This window comes from Gymnoscopelus braueri (assembly GCF_963280865.1).
Source record: "Gymnoscopelus braueri genome assembly, chromosome: 13".
Classification (NCBI taxonomy): domain Eukaryota; kingdom Metazoa; phylum Chordata; class Actinopteri; order Myctophiformes; family Myctophidae; genus Gymnoscopelus; species Gymnoscopelus braueri.
This window is the reverse complement of record NC_137615.1, coordinates 53252451-53272968: the sequence shown is the minus strand read 5'-3', so window position 1 is coordinate 53272968 and position 20518 is coordinate 53252451. Positions and strand designations below refer to the sequence as shown.

Sequence of the window (20518 nt, the reverse complement as noted above, 5' to 3'; positions counted from 1 at the left end):
TAATAAAAATAAAAAAATAGCAAAGAAAAAGACCATTACTGCATCAAAAGTAATACATATAACTATAAACTATAAAAACTGGTCAAACATTGGCCAAATTGCCAAAAAGTTTAAAATAGCTGATCTACAGACATTGTGAGCTTGTAGATCTGCTATTTTCACAATATCTGTGGAACCGAGTCAAACTAAATGTAATGCCACAACTGTTACATTCTAAGTGCTTGTCAGGGTGGCGGATCCCCAGTTCAAATATGAATATTTTGTGGGGTCATGGCCTGAAAAGGCCATGACCCCAAAACATGACAACGGAACTTGCGAGGCGCACCGTTGCAATAAATACACACACACAAACACACACACACACACACACGCACACACACACACACACACACACACACACACACACACACACACACACACACACACACACACACACACACACACACACACACACACACACACACACAAGCACATAAACAAACGAACAAACGAACAAACCTATTAGTAAATGGCATGCACACACACACACACATAAACAAACACACCAATGCACACTTGTAAATGCACACACACGTACACACTCAAACAACCATGTGCACACATACAGTAAATGTACACAAACATACATGTACTGTACATATATATGTGTAATGCATTCTACCTCTGATCCCTCTTTCCCCCTTTATCCAGTGGTGGAAGAAGTACTCACATACGTATGTTAAGTAAAAGTAGCAATACCACACTCTGTTACAAGTAAAAGGCCTGTGTTCAAAATGTTGCTTGAGTAAAAGTACAAAAGTATTGGGATCGAAATAATGCTTAAAGTATCAAAAGTAAAAGTACTAAAATGTACTAAAAGCAGATCTACAAGCTCACAACACGTCGCAATGTGACACGTTGTGAGCTTGTTGATCGGCTAATTTAAAATAGCCTAGGTATAAAATAGGACGTGTTTTTTTTTTACGTTTTATAATCTAATAATGCATATTTTCAAAGTAATTATAAACTAAAGTTTTCAAATAATTGTAGTGGAGTAAAAGTACAATATTGCCTATGAGATGTAGTGGATGTCAAGGACTTACAAATGAATATGTATTTGGCTGCGGACCCCCATCTGAAAATGTTTTGGTGCCAGGGACCTCCAGAAAAGAATTCAAAATTATTCAAACTTTTACAAACATGTTCGATATTTTTCAAAAAACAAAAAAGATGCTCAAGCTCACAGCGCGGCACAAAGTGTTGCGTTGTGAGCTTGTACATCTGCTATTTTTGAATAGCCAATATAAAAATGGATAAAGTAGTTAAAATGATTGTGATGCTATTTGTTAACTACTTTTGCTTGGGACCCCCTGGAACCCCCCCAAGGACCCCCACTGACAACCACTGCTTTAGGGTATGGTTATTGTGCTGACTGCGCTGTGGACACTGTCTCTGTTCTTTGCATTGCACTGATTGTACTGATTGCATGGTTTGACACCAACTCTTTATTTGTTTTGGGGCAGGATACTGTGAGAACACTGTAACCTGTTTTTCTGCATAGGATAGTTTTGAGCTCCTAATTATTTTGTTTCCCCAAATTCGACTTGTAAACAAGCCGTGAATTAAATCACATGGCACATTGGCTGGGGTGATATATTATGCTGGAGGGTGATGTATAGATGACTGTTAGGGTCGGTTGTCTCTGTGTGACTTATTATTTTGTACTGTATTGTATTGTAATGTATTGCATTGTGTATGTATGCTGCTGGTCCGTGTTTCCAAGACAAATTTCGGAGACAAAATAAATAACATTGAACCTTTATTTCTCCGGGTCAACTGACTCGTTACAGTCCATCATGTCGTATAGTCTTTTGACATTTCCTGTGATGTTGAAAGCACATGCAAGGCCAAAGGTACAGAATGCACGCCTATTCTGTACTTTCCCAATAGCTTACACCATTACAAGCACTTTAGCTTTTTTGTACTTAGTTGGTCAAACAGCTGTTTGATTCAGTAATCTCTTTCTCTCCCAGTAACATATTGCCTCACTCCCTGGTATTTAAGCAATACAAGATTACAACATAGCATTCAGCGTTAAGCAGCAAAAAGGGACTTTACATGGAAATATCAGGAAGAGTGAAGAGGTCAGAGGTCACATCTGTACATACAGATATGTATCCTTACCTTCTACTTACAGTTGTTGATTTTCTTAATTATCTCAGAGTTGAGTACTTGATCATACTACAGCATCAAAAATAGCAGATCCGCAAGCTCGAAACGAGGCATGAATTTTCTCCATAAGCATATTATGCTTATCGTTTGGGAGGTGTACTGTATTCTGATACATTATAACTCTATGAGAAAATGGCCGCCGATCGGATTAAAATGCTTTTTATTGAACAATACGGAAGATACAGGTACCTAGACCCACCCGTTTCAACTTGTTACATCCGTGGCCATGGGGTAAGCACGTTATATTTGAAATCTGAACGTTTATGTAGATGTACGGGTTGAGAAAGTAAACCTCGACTAGTCGACTACCACTGGGTCAAATTTGCAGCATCTCAATGGCAGCACTGCTCTGATGTTCAAAGAATGTGACATTGTGAGTTGTGAACCTATCGGTTCACAACTCGGACGGCGCTGATTCGACTAGCAGACCTTCGGCCGGTCGGCGCGAGGGTGCGCCTCCTCGGCCTCAAGCTCTGCTGAGTCGGCGCACCTCCGTCATGGACAATAACTATTATCGCGTGTGCGTGTGAACGCGTGTTCAGCGTTCCCCTAGCGTAGCTTCCTGGTTGTTATGTGGGGGGGAACAACAAAAGCCAGGTCGGCCTCGCATCAAAGCCCCGCCTCGCGCCTCCTCCTCCTCCTCGCACCGGGCAGCCTCCCACCATGGACGAGGTCCCACAGCAGGTGGTCAGTGGCTATAAACTGTCCTTTCACCGGCTGGATGTCCCTGCCTCCCCCCGGACCCTCGCCCGTGGTAGCTGCCCTCATTCTGGCTAGGCCGAAGTGCTCATGTTACCCTTCTCCTTTACTCTATTTATTTCACCTTTATTTTACCAGGAATAGTCCCATTGAGACACAAGGTTTCACATAAAAACTAGAAAATATGCTCGTTGGAGCACAGGTCTCCGCCAGGTCAGGTAGGTTATTGCGGGCCAGCAATGTTCGGAATTCACCAATCAGGATGGAATATAAAAATAGGACGGATACGTCTTGATCACTTGACTATAGAGATAATGTGTATCGATTTGCGTGATGTTTGGACAAAAATCGGCCTCCTGGTGGTGAACCAAAAACGATGATCAACTTCTCAGTGTCAAAGGTCAAAGTGACAAGGTCAAGGTCAAAACCAAGTACAAAAGTGTGGATTTTCATGAAGCTGACCAGTAATCTGTCCTGAATATGTGATGTTAAGTTAAGTTAAGTAAGTTAAGTCAGTTAGTCAGTTAGTCAGTTAGTCAGTTAGTCACTTAGTCAGTTAGTTAGTTAGATAGTTAGTTAGTTAGTTAGTTGGTTAGTTGGTTAGTTAATTGGTCAGTCGGTCGGTCGGCCGGTTGGTTAGTTAGTTAGTTGTTTGTTCGTTTGTTTATTTTTTGTAAATGACCAGAGTGATGCCAAGTCTTATCATGGAAGATACAAATGTTATGCAAGATATTCATTTCTACTTCATGCATCAGACAAAGTCTATTTACGGTAGATCTGCGCTAAATGTATGCAAAAAAAGGGAAGTTAGAGCAGATCTGAATTTAATGAAGCAGTTATATGACGAGCTCATCACAAGAACTGTAACATCTTTCTCAACCCCCCCCCCTCTCTCTCTCTCTCTCTCTCTCTCTCTCTCTCTCTCTCTCTCTCTCTCTCTCTCTCTCTCTCTCTCTCTCAGCAGTAGCTATTAGTTCAGTGTAAAGAGGAATTAGAAGGTTTATTCAGAGTAGTTTATCTCAGGACAGGATGAGTCTCACTCTGCCCTGTGTTCTCCTCTGTGAGTATACAACTATTATTACTACTATAGCTATTATATATCAATATTATTATTAGTAACTATTATATCTCTAATATTACTAATAGCTATATTGAAGTAGTTTTAATATTTGAACATTTAAATGTAGAAACGTATCTATGTTACCTAGGGGTTCTATGTTCCCCACTTACAACCCTAAACCTAACACTAACACAAACCCCTTTGGTAAGCGGCGAACATACAGTATAGAATCCGGGGAACATGGAACTCGGGGAACATTTAAACAACATTAACATTAACATTTTGTTATTGTTATATCTTTCAGTGCTGAGTGTCATCTCCTGTGGACACGGTCAAGGTGAAGATTTATTTAATATTTCATATTTTTTATTCACTCAGTAAAGATCATATTTACACCTGTCACATACTTCATAATTTCAGTTATTACATATTTTTATGTCAGTTTATTATTAAGTATTAAAGGAGCACCCATTTTCAACCTCATCTTTGTATAGTGTTTCTTAACGGGGGTGGTACCGCCCCCCAGGGGGTGCTCAGAGAACTTTGGGAGCGCTGGAAGCAATAGGCTATATTTTTTAATGAGGGGCACTGAGGTGCTCTTGGGGGCAGTTTGCTTCATTTCATCCTACCCTTCCTTTCATTAACATTACAGTCACATGAGGCTTGGTTTGTGAATTGTGTATTAGTTGTACATTTTCTATTGGGGATGATGATGGTAGATTGGCATATGTAGCTGTATGGTACATTGCTAAGGGTTGAATGGGGTTTGTACAGGTGGAAGGATGCATGGGAAGCATACTAAAGACTGCTAAAGCCCAGTTTATACAAACAGACGATGACGATACAATGCCCTGTTTGACTTGTACAGTAGGTGTGATCTTTACGGCAAGCGACACGTCACTGTCATCAGGTGTTGATTAGCCACTCTGGTCTAAACTAGCTGCCATGCTACTGCTAAATGTAGTTACATTGGATGGTTGGAACATAACGCTGTCGTCACCATGCTAAACTGTGACAAATACACAAAGTCCTGCTGTGTACTGAGCATCCATGGTTTTACTACCATTGCGTGCGTGCCTGTGTGTGCCTGTGTGTGTCTGTGTGTGTGTGTGTGTGTGTGTGTGTGTGTGTGTGTGTGTGTGTGTGTGTGTGTGTGTGTGCGTGCGTGCGTGCGTGCATGGGTGCGTGCGTGCGTGCGTGCGTGCGTGCGTGCGTGCGTGCGTGCGTGCGTGTGTGTGTGTGTGTGTGTGTGACCGAGAGAGAGAGGCAGCAACGTTCCTTGTCTACCATGATCATTGTTTATCATTGTTTTTCAGACCTCTTAATGTTTGAAGTTGGAAGAATAAATAATCTGGGCCTCTTCCTTACTTCCTTCACATGTGTTACCCATGATACTAATCTGTTCCATTTAGTGTAGCACAGTGATTCTCAAACTTTTACATTTCAAGGCCCCCCATAACTCTGAGAGTGTACAAATGGAACCCCCTCAAGGAACCATGAGGGTCCCTGGACCACACTTTGAGACCCACTGGTGTAGCAGTGTGTTTCCAGTGAGCCAACATGAACAATATCAGCACCATGACTCTGTTTGGGCTATAAGAGACCTGGATATTGGAAATGGAAGCACTGGGCCAAAAAAGGTTGAGAAACACATGTACAGTGTAATTGGTCCTCAATAATGTTCATTATAAGATGGAACCATTTCTGTCTTCTCACTCTGTGTCTCATTGGAGGGCTGTGGACAGTTCAGAAAGCTGCCTACCAATGACTATTGATAGGTATCCTAAGGTAGTAGAAACTACAGCCTTTCTCTTCCTGGGAAGTTAGCATGCTGAAATAGAAGCCATTGTTCTTGCATTGATGCAAAAACAATTACGTTTGAGATATTTGTTGAAGTTACCAAACCTGCCTACCAATGATGTCACTGGTAGGCAGGTTTCTAACCTGTCCACAGCCCTCCTCTGAGACACAGAGCTGGATCCCTGTACAGGCATGCCGGGCCCAGGCCCGGGGGTCCAAAGGTACTCAGGGGCGGACTGGAAACAAAGATCAACCGGGGAATTAAAACGACGGTGGTCCTAATATGTGTAATTGTTACAAAAAAATAAGTAGTGAAAGGGATCCAATAACAATATGCAACCAGACAAACATACAAAAGGCTTATAAATCTATCTCATATTGACACTACTTGCTTTTTTCACTCTGTGATAGGAAACTGATAACAAAAAGATAAAAAGAGAGAAGTATGTTACAAAAGATACAGAAGCGGTCCATTTACAGCAAGTGTGAAGTCAATCACATGAACGGTTCTGGAGATCTGTGAAAGACAGTTATGCATAAAGACATTACTGGAATTTATACATACTGTAGCACATTAAGACATATTTACAGTCATATACTTCATCGTCTCAGTTATTACGTATTTATTTATGCGAGTTTGTTTTATTATATATTAAAGGAGCACTTTACCCATTTTCAACCTCATCTTCGTATACTGTGGTACATCCCCCAGAGCGCATTAATAGAACTTTGGGGAGCGCTGGAAGCAATATATTCTTAAAGGGGGGGGGGCACTGATTTTTTTTTTTAATTGATTGATTGATTGATTGATTGATTGATTGATTGATTGATTGACTTTATTTGGTGATAATACATACAGAAAAATCCCAGTAGCACTTTCCAGACATACAGTCATAGCATCATTGAGGATATAAACACAATGAAGCCCAAGGGCGCATTTATTGTGGTTCTCTTCTCATAAAAACACTTAACGACATAATTAACAATAACATAACAGTACAGAAAACAGATATACATAAAAGTAATGTAAGAGTTTTGCAGTCAATAAAATAAACAATATTAAATGAAGTGCTATGTACTATGAGGTGCTCTTGGGATTCACCAGTTTAATATTATGTGATATCAGAGGCACTCAGGGCCGGACTGGAAACAAAAATCTGCCTGGGGATTTAAATTACAGAGGCCCTCATTTGTGTTATTGTTATATATATAAAACATGATAAAGTAGTGAAAACGCACCAATCAGCAGATCAGTCAGTCTATCAAATAAATAAAAACTAAAGGGACCTTGATTGATTGATTGAATGATTGAATGATTGATTGCTTGCTTGCTTGATTGCTTGCTTGCTTGCTTGCTTGCTTGATTGATTGATTGATTGATTGATTGATTGATTGAATACTTTATTAACATTTTGCAAAAATTACATTAGGTACAGATATACAATAATGCTAAAAGGATAACACAAAAGCCCTGAGGGCTTGTTTCCATTGTGGTCCTATAGACCCCTTAACAGACGACGTCACACTGGCTCCAAACGTCATACTGGCTCCAAATGAAACCCATTCTGTCAGGTCTCGCTAGGACGCGCCTCACTAGCCAACACACAAGAGGGGGTTGCATGGGGTGCACTGAAACCAGCACACCCCAAAACAACGGGTTGAGAATTGATTGCATAAAACAATCACCTGTGCATCCAGTCTCAATGTTATTAAACAAATAATTGGTCTATGTAGTCAATTAATCAAGACATATAAAGACAAACAATACTATACAAGAAATGTAGGTGCTCTTTTATGGCGGTTTTGAAGGAGGTTCGGGAGTCACACTTTTTGATGGCTGGTGGCATTCCACATTTTGGTGGCATAATACTAGAATGAATTAATTCCCATGTTTGTTGTGCCGAATCTGGGGGGAATGAGATCAGTGGTGTTGTGCCCGTGGGCGTTTCTCACTCTTTTGAAGTAGCTTGACAGGTACATGGACACTGGTCCCTTGAGTATCTTGAAAACCAGGCCCATTGCAAGCTGTACTCTGTCCTCTACCCTGAACCATCCCACTCTAGCATAATGAGCAGGGGTTAGGTGAGTCCTACTGTAGGTGTGAGGTCTAGTAGTGTACATCATCATCTATGCCAGTGGTTCTCAACCTGTGGGTCGGGACCACCAGAGGGGTCTCCACATGATTTTGGGGGGTCCCCAGATGATAGTGAAGTGACAATTTAAGACCTTTTTAAACCTCAAGAAAAGGGGAAAAAGAAAAAGACCAAATACAAAAGTAATCAACAAACTGTAGGCTACTATAAAACATTGGCCAAATTGTTCATATTTGTCTGTGGAACGAAGTCGAACAAAATGGGGGTCCCCAGTTCAAATATGATTATTTTGGGGGGGTCACAGCCTGAAAAGGTTGAGAACCACTGATCCATGCAATCAGACCCCCACCGTCTGTTTTATAAACCATACAGTATTGTACTGTACAGGCTTATGAAACTATCTCATATTTATAAACCATACGGTATTGTGCTGTACAGGCTTATGATACTATCTCATATTTATAAACCATACAGTATTGTACTGTACAGGTTTATGAAACTATCTCATATTTATAAACCATACAGTATTGTACTGTACAAGCTTATGAAACTATCTCATATACTTGCTATGACTAAGTTACAGAAGCGATCAGTTTGACCAGAATAGAGATGCTATGGTTCATGTGGTTAAAGTTAGGGTAAGGAATTTTCTTTCGTTAAAATAAGTGTTAAATAGCTCTATATTCTGATAGCTATCATTGCTATAGAGTGTTTGTTCAGTAACAGTGTTAAACAGCACTATATTCTGATAGTTATCATTGCTATAGACTATAGAGTGTGTGTTCAGTAACAGTGTTAAATAGCTCTATATTCTGATCATTGCTATAGAGTGTTTGTTCAGTAACAGTGTTAAATAGCTCTATATTCTGATAGTTATCATTGCTATAGAGTGTTTGTTCAGTAACAGGAGTCTCTCCAGCTCTTTATTAAATGTTCAGGTCGGGATACCAATTTAGAGATTAAACAGATGGAACTGGAAGTGATGACACAAAGAACTGAGCAGAAACAATTGGAACTGGAACACTATAAAAATTAGAAGCTTATTAATTGGGTACTCTCTCCTGATTGGCTGAAATGTTGTCACCTACCTGAAAATGTATGTTCTGTTTATTAAAAAGCTGGAGAGACAGGGAGACCCCTGTTACTGAACAAAGACTCTATAGAAATGAGTACTATCACAATATATAGAGCTTTAACCTTTTATCAAAAGAAATTGGGTTTTGACCAAAAAATATCACTTAAATAATACAGCAAGTGTGAAGTCAATCACATGTTCTGGAGATCTCTGAAAGACAGTCATGCATAAAGATATTCCTGGAATTTACACATAGCATTGCCGTACATTAAGACACATTTAGACACAATTAAAAACATTTATTTAATCTTGAAACTCAGTGTAAAATGCTTCTAATGGTTTTATCTGATTAGATTTTCTTTAAATGTTGTTGTTATGATGTGTGGAAAGGACCCATGTATGTACAGGACAGGATGAGGATGTTATCATATTTAGGCTGAAGCTATCTCATATTGACAATAGGCTACTTGGATGTTGTCACTCTATGGGAGGAAACTGATTACAAAACGATAAAAAAAGAGAGAAGTACTGTATGACGAAACAGAAGTGGTCAATTTGTCCACTTCTGTAAGTTTGAATACATGACATGTGTGGTCTAATAGATTATATCTGACACACAAAACATGGTGCTAAATAGCACTAAAAATGGTTGTTTGGTTGTAATCATAGCACCTCTTTTGGTGCTATTATAGAGCAGTGGTTCTCAAACCTTTTAGCTCAAGACCCAAAAGAGAAATTAGACGTTTGCCCGGAACCCATAGTGAAAATAGCAGATCTACATGCTACAACGCATCGCTTCGCACGGCGTTGTGAGCTTGTAGATCTGCTATTTTATTTATTTATTGAAATAATTAGATTATTTTCTTTTTATTTATGAAATACTTTTGAAAAAAAATTAATAGTTTTTAATTGATGAAAAGTTGTGATTTTATTATTTAAAAAATATTTTGAAAAAAAGGGGATATTTACTTACGATCCATAAAAATGGGCCTGTGACCCACAAATGGGTTCCAACCCACTGTTTGGTAAACAGTGCTATATAAAAACATGTTTGAACTAATTTGGACCTAGTACACTTAGGGGCGGCAGTGGCTCAGGGGCCGGGTAGAGTGAACTAGGAACTGCAAGGTTCCAGTTCGATCCCGGGTTGGAGGCAGGTGCCTTGCATGGTTTCCTCAAACACCTCTGTGTGTAGTGTAGTGAAGTCTACATACAGCAGTGGTTCTTTTTCAAGTCAAGGACCCCCAAATTGACATGTATTTGGTAGCGGACATGTATTAGATGTATCATAATGTAATGTAATATAATAATATACATGTATTACATGTATTTGGTTGCGGACCCACATCTAAGAATGTTTGGTGACAGGGACCCCCCAGGAAAGAAGATTTGTCTTAAAACACATTCAAAATTCTACTTTCAAGATAATAAAAAAAAAATGATCGTGAGCTTGTAGATCTGCTACTTTTGAATAGCCAATGCTAAAATCTAAAATGACACAGATGCTTTCCCGATTTTAATGGTTAAAGGTGCTATATAGCTCTTATCTCAAAGGTGCCACACCCACACACCCACACCCACACACACACACACACACACACACACACACACACACACACACACACACACACACACACACACACACACACACACACACCACTAGAAGCTGTTTATAAATAGGGAACTGAGTAGGTAGTAGGCATTGTGGTTCCTGAGATGTGTATGTGTTAGTGAAATATAGTATGTTTTGAAGGTATGTGGGGGGGGGGGGTTTAGGACTTTTGTATCGATATTGTAGATGGCATATTGTAATATGTATTTGATATATCCTATGTACAATTTTGTTTCTTACTTAAGTAAAAGTATCAATACTGCAATGCAGAAATACTGACACTCAAGTACATTTTGATTACCGGACTTTTGCTTGTATTGGCATCAAAATATACCAAAAGTAAAAGCAGTCGATACGCAGAATGTTCTGTTTCACAAGTTATGTTTCTTTTATCTTTTGAAAATAGAATATCTAAGTTGTGAGCTTGTAGATCGTCTATTTTCAATTAGCCAAAGTTGAAATAGGCTTTAATGTATGTTTTGTAATAATGATTGTGAGCTTGTAGTTTGGCTATTTTCACAATATTTATCTGTGGAACTAAATATAATGAGTCAAACTAAATATAATGCCTACAATTCCAAGTGCTTGTCAGGGTAGGGGGTCCCCAGTTCAAACATGATTATCTTGGGAGGTCCCCAGTTCAACTATGATTATCTTGGAGGGTCCCCAGTTAAAATATGATTATTATGGGAGTTTGCGGCCTGAAAAATTTGGGAACCCTCTAACGCAGTGGTTCTCAATATGGGGTCCGAGGACCTGCAGGGATCCTTGAGGGGGTTCCAGGCGGTCCCCAGAAAAACATTAGTTGTTATAGCATAAAAATCTGTTTTACCACTTTAAACCTATTTTCTACTTCAGCTATTCAAAAGTAGCCAATCTAATAAGCCGATCTCATAGAGCATCGAAGTCTGACATCACTGCTGCTAGAGGGCGCTATCCCCCTGGTATTTTTACTTGTTTTAAGTTCTTTTAAGTATTTTTACTGACTTTGATTACTTTTACCCACTGTAGTTACCTTTTTAGTCACATCAGATACTTTTAAGTACTCAAAGTACTTTTACTCAAATTGTAGATCAGTCTTTTTAGTAGTGTGTGTGTATGTGTGTGTGTGTGCGTGTGTGCGTGTGTGTGTGTGTGTGTGTGTGTGTGTGTGTGTGTGTGTGTGTGTGTGTTGTGTGTGTGTGTGTGTGTGTGTGTGTGTGTGCGCGTGTGTCTTTAAGTGGCGCATGTGTTGCACTGTCTCCTGTTTGTGTTTAATTAGTGCAACTGGTGGCATCTTTTGTGTTGCAATCAGCTGTTGTTGGCGTGCTCGGACATACGGACAAACACACTCGGTCAGTTGAAGGAGTGGTTGGCACCACTCAAAAATAACGCCGCCAGGGGTAGTGGGAGTGACGTCAGGACTTCGGTAGTCTTTGGCCGATCTCAAAACGCGTCACGATGCGAAATGGTTCTATGTACAGAAGTGGTGCCTATACTGTAGCACCTCAACCACCGCAAAGAACCACTGAAGAACCAATATTTTAGTGTGTGAATGGACAAAAAAAGAGAAATATGCCGTTAACTTCAAGTCATGATACAAAGGTCCCCTTTGGTATGGAAGTACCTTAGGGCCATAGGAAAACATTTATCCAAAGAGACGAGTTAGATCACCCTTCATTTCTGAAATATACACGTTTTTAAAAATGGCCGCCACCATTTACAGCAATACAGCAGAACCAATATCTTTGCTTCTGTTAAAGCTATAATAATAATATTGGTGTCAAAGTGTACATTTTTGGGGTCAAGTAATCCAATTCAATAGGTTTCCAGGCAAACAATCATCATCAAATCATTTTCTTATTGCCATTGAAAACAGGGGTAAAATATGCACATTTTATTAGAAAAATACGTTTTAACAGGGTGACTTTCCATTTATTTCCCCTCTAAAACTTTAATTTAGTTTTCCCTTTGGCATGGAAGTACCTTAGGGCAATAGGAAATAAATCATCCAAAGACACAAACTAGATAAGACGTCATTTCTAAAGTATGTGCGTTTAAAAAAATGGCCGCCGCCATTTACCACAATACAGCATAGCCCATATCTTTGCTTCTGTTAGAGCTATAATGATAATATTGGTGTCAAAGTGTACATTTCTGGGGCCAAGGAATACAATTAAATAGGTTCCAAGACTAAAAAATCCAATAGTTTTCTCATTACCCTCACAATGGGGGTAAAATATGCACATTTCATCAACAAAATAAGTGACAACAAGGTGACATTAAAATGTTCCCCCTATAAAAAACTTGAAAGAAGTACAACCTCTTATACACATGCCATATGCTCTATGTGTGTCTGTCCAATCTAGGAACCCAGTCAAAAAAAGGAGGGACCTCCCAATAGAATGTGGATAACAGGATGGTGGCCATTAGGTCCGCCCTCAGCCCTCCACTTCCGGTCTACGTGTCTTTGTTTGTATTGCTAACATTCCTAACTATACACGTTGTATCAGGAGCTTCCGACAGATTCAGCTGCGGAGCTCTGAATCTGTCTTGAGAGATTAGTGTCTGTCTGACTGTAAGTGTATATGTCTGACTGCTATCACCTGAGAGTTACACCTGTTGCTGCCACAAAACATAAATTCTGCACCAGGGACTGCGACAATTTGATTAAATCAGAGGTGACAGAAAATCTGAGACACTTTGAGGTTCAATTTGAGGTTTGTATTACTTTCTCATTGAATACAGAACATTTTTTATGTTAACTGTGCCATTAATGATCAAAAAGTGGACAGAGCAAGAAGAAGACATCAAGAGTCTGTGAGCCCAGTAAAAACACAGTGCATGAATAGTGGTGGCAAGTTCACTGCACAGGCTATACTCTCATGCTCATCATCATCCTCATGTGAACAAACCACACTGTGTTTCTTCTGTGGTGAAGTTGGCAACAGAAAGGAACTAAGGACGGCTTCCACCCTGGGATTGGATCGAAAAGTGAAATAATGTGCTCAGGTGCTGGGTGACAAGTGTCTGTTAGCTAAACAAGCTGCTGGTGACATGGTAGCTATGGAGGCAGTGCATCATCGTGCATGCCTGACTAGGCTCTATAGAAAAGCAGAAACCGCCGTTGTGACACGACAGAGCACATGTCCTCAAAGAATTGTTTTATTAAATGTAACACCACGCGCCTTCGTGAGGATATTGACATCAGATCTGTGCGACTAGATCGTGGCTGGTCCCTGTTATGTTGTTTGATGATGACCTGAAAGCTGTTGTTGGCATGAAAAGCAACACATCTACTGATGATCTCCATCATCTTCAGAGCAGCTAAAATTGCTAACTTGTCTCTTTGGATGTTTTTTTTCCTATGGCCCTAAGGTACTTCCATGACAAAGGGAAAAGTAAATACAAGTTTTAGAGGGGGGGGGGGTTAAGTTACCCTGTTAAAACGTTTTTTTTTAAATGAAATTTGCATATTTTACCCCCCACTGTCATGGCAATTAATGAAGTATTCGTTTTTTTGCATTGAAACCCATTTAACCCTGTAAGACCCGGATATATTTGTACTTGCAAAAAAAAAAAAAAAACCTTTCAGATGGTCTTGTAGGAGTATTTTGAAGAGGAAAATATAATGTTTTTAAAAAATATATGTTTTGGTAAGTTTTTATGCAAATGTTGACATTTAGCAACATTGGGTCTATCAGATAGCAAAATTTCCTATAGGCCATTTTTATGGATAACATGGCAAATGTGTAATTACTTCACTAAAACAACTTAATGATTCATTTATATGGTTTATTATTTGGCCTCAGATCAATTATGAATAATATTTGGCCTCAGAACAGCATACATTATGAATAATAACACCAATAAGCCATATTTTTAAATCAATTTTATTAAATCACGGCGATGAGCGGGTTTGGTCAGTTGGGGCAGCTGAATGTCTGCTGGGCGGTCAGTGGGTTCACTGGGTGGTTCGGGTGGTTGGTTTTCTTTGGACCCCACGCCACAGTCCTCTTCATCTGACTCTTCATCAGTCTCATTGATGTCTATGTCAACATCACTCTCTCCGTTCATCACGATATCCATAACATCCCTTGCTGTGAAGCGAGGCCCTTTCTGTTATTGTGGCATTCTGAAATGAAATAAAGACATACCATTAGTACATTTAGTAGTGCTTACAAGTTCTTACACATCACTGCTCACAACATTTCACAAGTCATACAATACTGTCTGGCCAACCTATTGTTTGATGATGATTGCCCCTAAGTGGTCATCATCATTACATTGAAATACCCACCACCCCTCGAATGAATAATGAACAACCCCCACAACCCCCCAAAAATTACCACATTGGTCCCACTGTCCTTGTAGTATTGAAAGAAAATTATAACTGTTTAAATCTATTGCGAAAACTATATATAAGGCTGAACAGTAGCAGGTGAACATTAGGCCTACCCTTGTATTTTTTGCAACCAAGAGGGCCCAACGTTGACCAAAAGCAACACGTATGAATCATGCTATAATTTAAATTTGGGACATATATTTCACAATAATAACATATGTACATGTTCTAGACATTGTAATGTTCACCAAAACAAATATTACAGGCATATTACTTACTTTTTTGTGAGGAATATCTTCCAGGGAAAAAAGAGATCTGTTCCAACAGAGATTTTTCAAGTTGTGATGATTCCTGGCTCTGTGGGGGGTATTTATATGCAAATATCCTGGCCAATGGCATTGTAAGACTAAACAATAGGACCCAATGAGGATTTAGAGGTGAAAAAATTACAGAAAAACAAATTATTTAAACTCCTTTCTTTATAAAATATAATTGTTGCTCTAAAGCATCGCTGGGTCTTAGAGGGTTAATTTAATTCCTTGACCCCAAAAATGTACACTTTGACACCAATATTATTATTATAGCTCTAACAGAAGCAAAGATATGGGGTCTGGTGTAATAGTGGTTAATTGTCGGCGGCCATTTAAAAAAAACGCCTGTAAAAAAAAAGAAGGGTGATCTAACTCGTCTCTTTGGATAATTATTTTCCTATGGCCTAAGGTACTTCCATACCAAAGGGGACCTTTGTATCATGACTTGAAGTTAAATGTTGCTTAACACCTCCACTAAAAGTGCAGTAAATGCAAGGAACTAACTTAAGCCTAAAGTCATGCAATAATTCTCAAAATTATTGAATGAATTGAAGCTGATAAATGGGTACTCTCTCCTGATTGGCTGAAAATGTATTTTCTGTTTATGAAACGGGTGGAGAGACGGGGAGACCCCTGTTACTGAACAAATACTCTATAGCAATGAGTACTATGAGAATATAGAGCGTTAACCTTTTAACCACAAAATATCTCTTATCTTACCTTTAATAGTGACAGCTAGTATCAATATACTGTATGAGCTTTGATGTTATCCCTGTGACAGATAGTATCAATATATGAGCTTTGATGTTATCCCTGTGACAGCTAGTATCAATATATGAGCTTTGATGTTATCCCTGTGACAGCTAGTATCAATATATGGGCTTTGATGTTATCTCTAGCTGTGACAGCTTGTATCAATGTATGAGCTTTGATGTTATCCCTGTCACAGCTAGTATATAGGTTCTGGCCACTACAAGGCCCTCACACCTACGTTGCACTGCCAATCCGACCATTATGTCTGAGTCATAATGCACCGTCTACTCACTCTGTGTCTCAGAGGAGGGCTGTGGACAGTTCAGATACCAACCTACCAGTGACATCATCGATGGGGAAACCGAAGCTAATACTAACGGCAGTCTTTCTATTCCTGGAAAGTTAGCATGCTATAATAGAAGCCATTGTTCTTGCATTAATACGAAATAAAATAAACAATTTGAAATCTTATTTGAAATGACCAAACCTGCCTACTAATGATTTTAGCTGATAGACGGTGACACAGATCTGAGACACAGACCGAGTAGACAAAATGGTACTATATTATAATGATTAAATCATTAGTGAGGACCAATTATGAAGATATGTTGAAAATGGGTGAAGTGGTCCTTTACATTGACTGTGTCACATAAGTCAGAATACTGTATCACATTTAAATCAAACAATGTCAAGGATATACTGTAGTGTGAATTGGAGTCCCATTGGTCAGACTGGCCCCTTTATAACTAACCCTGACCTCACACTAACTTAACGGTCGGAATAATGAGTGGACCCCGAAACATCGATATCAATATCTTCAACAGACAGATTTCATGTTCAATGATAAACAATGAGAAATGTGCTTTCCAAACAGGTCGACCCAAGGCTGTTCTGAGTGTGTCTCCTACGTGGTTGAGTCCTGGAGCTTCAGTGACTCTGAGATGTGAAGTTAAAGAATCATCTGCAGACTGGAGGTTCTACTGGTACAGGGCTGATGTTGGACCAGAAGGCTTCATCAACAACACAGAGCTCTTACCTGGTAGCCAAGGGACTGTAGAAGGTTCCTACATCATTCCTGGTCCTACAGGCACAGGAGGATATGCGTGTAGAGCTGGGAGAGGAGACCCAGTTTCTTACACTGACTTCAGTGAAAATCAGTTTGTGTTTTCGGGTGGTGAGTGTGACTCATAATTCATCATTTATAATTCCATTGTATTTATTTAAAATTTTCGGATCTTCTCGCGTAAGAAAGGCAAATGTATTGACTCATTTCTAGGAAGAGCCCTATTTCAAATATCATGAAAATACCAGATCAACATCTAAATAGAACATATTTTTTTTCTAGGTTTCAATACAGCAATATATTGACATTAAAATGAAAATGTACTTTATAATTTTTATTTTTGAATACTTAAGTAGTTTTAGTTTTTATATTATGTACTTCTGAATACTTTTGAGCACTCCAGTACTTGCTTGAGTACAAAAATGACAGTACTCCTGTCATATTTGTACTCAAGTACAAATATATGACAACTTTCACTTGCAGTTGAATAACTGACCAGGAGCATCTATGCTCTGACTCAAGTACTGGAGTTGAGTACTTTGTCCGCCACTGTGTCATTGTAACAGTGCTCTTTGTTTGACCTCTGACCCTGTGTTGTGTTTTAGATCGTCATTCTTCAGCTTCTCTCACAGTGAGTCCAGACAGAACTCAACACTTCATCAATGAGTCTGTCTCACTGATCTGTGTGGGAAACTCTACCGGATGGACAGTGAATTATTTCACTGAGGAAGGAGGCTGGCCCATACAGTGTTCATATCCCACGCCGTCAATGACCAGATGCAAAGTCAGCAGCACCTATACCATCAGCAGTGTGTTCTGGTGTCAGTCTAACTCTGGACTGAGAGAGTACAGCAATGCTGTCAACATCACAGTACGCAGTGAGTCCAGTTCCTTCATTCACTACCTTACAATACTGCAGCATTCCATCAACTCATTAAAAGACGCTTTTTTATGGTAGGGTAAGTGATTTTCTTTGGTTATAATAAGTGTTAAATACCTCTATATATTCTGATAGTACCCGTTGCTGTATGGTGTTTGTTCAGTAACAGGAGTCTCCATGTCTATCCAGCTCTTTATTAAACAGAAAATGTATCGAATCAAGATAGAGAACTCAAACAGGACACATATTAAACAAGTGAAATTGGAAGTGATGATACAAAGAAATGAGCAGACACAATTGGAAGTGGAACACTATAAAAAAAAATAAGCTGATACGTTGGTACTCTCTACTGATTGTCTTACATTTTGCAACCCACCTGAAAATATATTTTCTGTTTATTGAAGAGCTGGAGAGATGGGGAGACTCCTGTTACTGAACAAACACTATATTAATGATTACTGACAGAATATAGAGCTTTAACCTTTAAACAAAAAATGCTTTGTTTTAACCGAAAAATATCACTTATCTTAAGTTTAATGTCATCCCTGTGACAGCTAGTATCAATATATGAGCTTTGATGTTATCCCTGTCACAGCTAGTATCAATATACTAGAGATGCTGGCCACTACGAGGCCCTCACACCTACGTTGCACTGCCAATCCGACCATTATCTGAGTCATAATGCACCGTCTACTCACTCTGTGTCTCAGAGGAGGGCTGTGGACAGGAGGGACAGCGAGTGCATTTTCCGGCAGCGGAAGCTGCCGCGGAGCTGCCGCGGAGCTGCCGGCGGCGCCAGAGTTGGGGCAAACGCAGTCAGTGTGGCAAACGCAGTACCCACCAATATTATTTACGATTCTGTGCCTATCGGTACATAACTCGGACGGCGCTTAGTCGACTAGCAGACCATCGGCCGGTCGTCGCGGGCTTTATAACAAACCCTAACCTTACACTAACTTAACGGTCGGAATAATGAGCGGACCCCGAAACATCGATATCAATATCCAACACAGTTTCACTCCGAACAAGGCACATATTGCCTTTTGGTCAGAACCCCAGGAAGGCACTATGTGTCGTCCAAGTCCGCCCTCGACGATAATATGCGCCTTCCAGGGCCCCCATAGACATTAATAGAATTCCTCAAAAGGCAGTAATATCTTCAACAGACAGATTTCATGTTCAATGATAAACAATGAGAAATGTGCTTTCCAAACAGGTCGACCCAAGGCTGTTCTGAATGTGTCTCCTACATGGTTGAGTCCTGGAGCTTCAGTGACTCTGAGATGTGAAGTTAAAGAATCATCTGCAGACTGGAGGTTCTACTGGTACAGGGCTGATCTTGGACCAGAAGGCTTCATCAACAACACAGAGCTCTTACCTGGTAGCCAAGGGACTGTAGAAGGTTCCTACATCATTCCTGGTCCTACAGGCACAGGAGGATATGTGTGTAGAGCTGGGACCCCTCAGGACCCAGTTTATTACACTGACTTCAGTGACAATCAGTTTGTGTTTTCGGGTGGTGAGTGTGACTCATAATTCATCATTCATAAACATTGTATTTCTTTAACATTTTCTGATCTTTTTTTTCCCACTTTTCTCGGGTAAGAAAGGCAAATGTGCTGGAAGGGAAAAAGTACATTAACCACTTAAGCCCTATTTCAGATATCGTGAAAATACCAGATCAACATCTCACTAGATTAAATACAGCAGTTCTAGTTTTTATATTATGTACTTTTGAATACGTTTGAGCACTCCAGTACTTGCTTGAGTACAAAAATGACAGTACTCCTGTCATATTTGTACTCAAGTACAAATATATGACAACTTTCACTTGCAGTTGAATAATATTTGACCAGGAGCATCTATGCTCTGACTCAAGTACTGGAGTTGAGTACTTTGTCCGCCACTGTGTCATTGTAACAGTGCTCTTTGTTTGACCTCTGACCCTGTGTTGTGTTTTAGATCGTCATTCTTCAGCTTCTCTCACAGTGAGTCCAGACAGAACTCAACACTTCATCAATGAGTCTGTCTCACTGATCTGTGTGGGAAACTCTGCTGGATGGACATTGAATTATTACACTGAGGAAGGAGACTGGCCCATACAGTGTTCATATCCCACACGGTCTATGACCAGATGCAATGTCAGCAGCACCTATAACATCAGCAGTGTGTTTTGGTGTCAGTCTGGATTTGGACTGAGAGAGTACAGCAATGCTGTCAACATCACAGTACGCAGTGAGTCCAGTTCCTTCATTCACTATACCTAAACAATACTGCAGCATTCCATCAACTCATTAAAAACATGCTGTTTAAAGGTAGGGTAAGTGATTTGCTTTGGTTATAATAAGTGTTAAATAGCTCTATATATTCTGATAGTACTCATTGCTGTGTGTTTGTTCAGTAACAGGAGTCTCCATGTCTCTCCAGCTCTTTATTAAACAGAAAATGTAACGAATCAAGATAGGGAACTCAAACAGGACGCAGATTAAAAAAGTGAAAAGTGATGATACAAAGAAATGAGCAGACACAATTGGAAGTGGAACACTATAAAAACTGAATCTGATGAATGGGTACTCTCTCCTGATTGGCTGACATTTTGCAACCCACCTGAAAATATATTATTTGTTTAAGAGCTGG

General features: G+C 39.6%; 1 protein-coding gene across 1 annotated transcript in view; it reads left to right on the top strand.

The window, feature by feature from the left end:
• Positions 1-2874: 2874 nt before the first annotated feature.
• The window catches only part of LOC308098650 (uncharacterized protein), a gene marked incomplete at its 5' end in the record, with an annotated part of 43615 nt that continues 25971 nt past the window's right edge, over positions 2875-20518 (top strand). The window contains 3 exons of the mRNA XM_080447054.1: positions 2875-2965; positions 16813-17112; positions 17607-17879. Coding sequence (XP_080303180.1) covers positions 2875-2965; positions 16813-17112; positions 17607-17879 — 664 coding nt within the window. The remainder of the gene's footprint in view (positions 2966-16812; positions 17113-17606; positions 17880-20518) is intronic.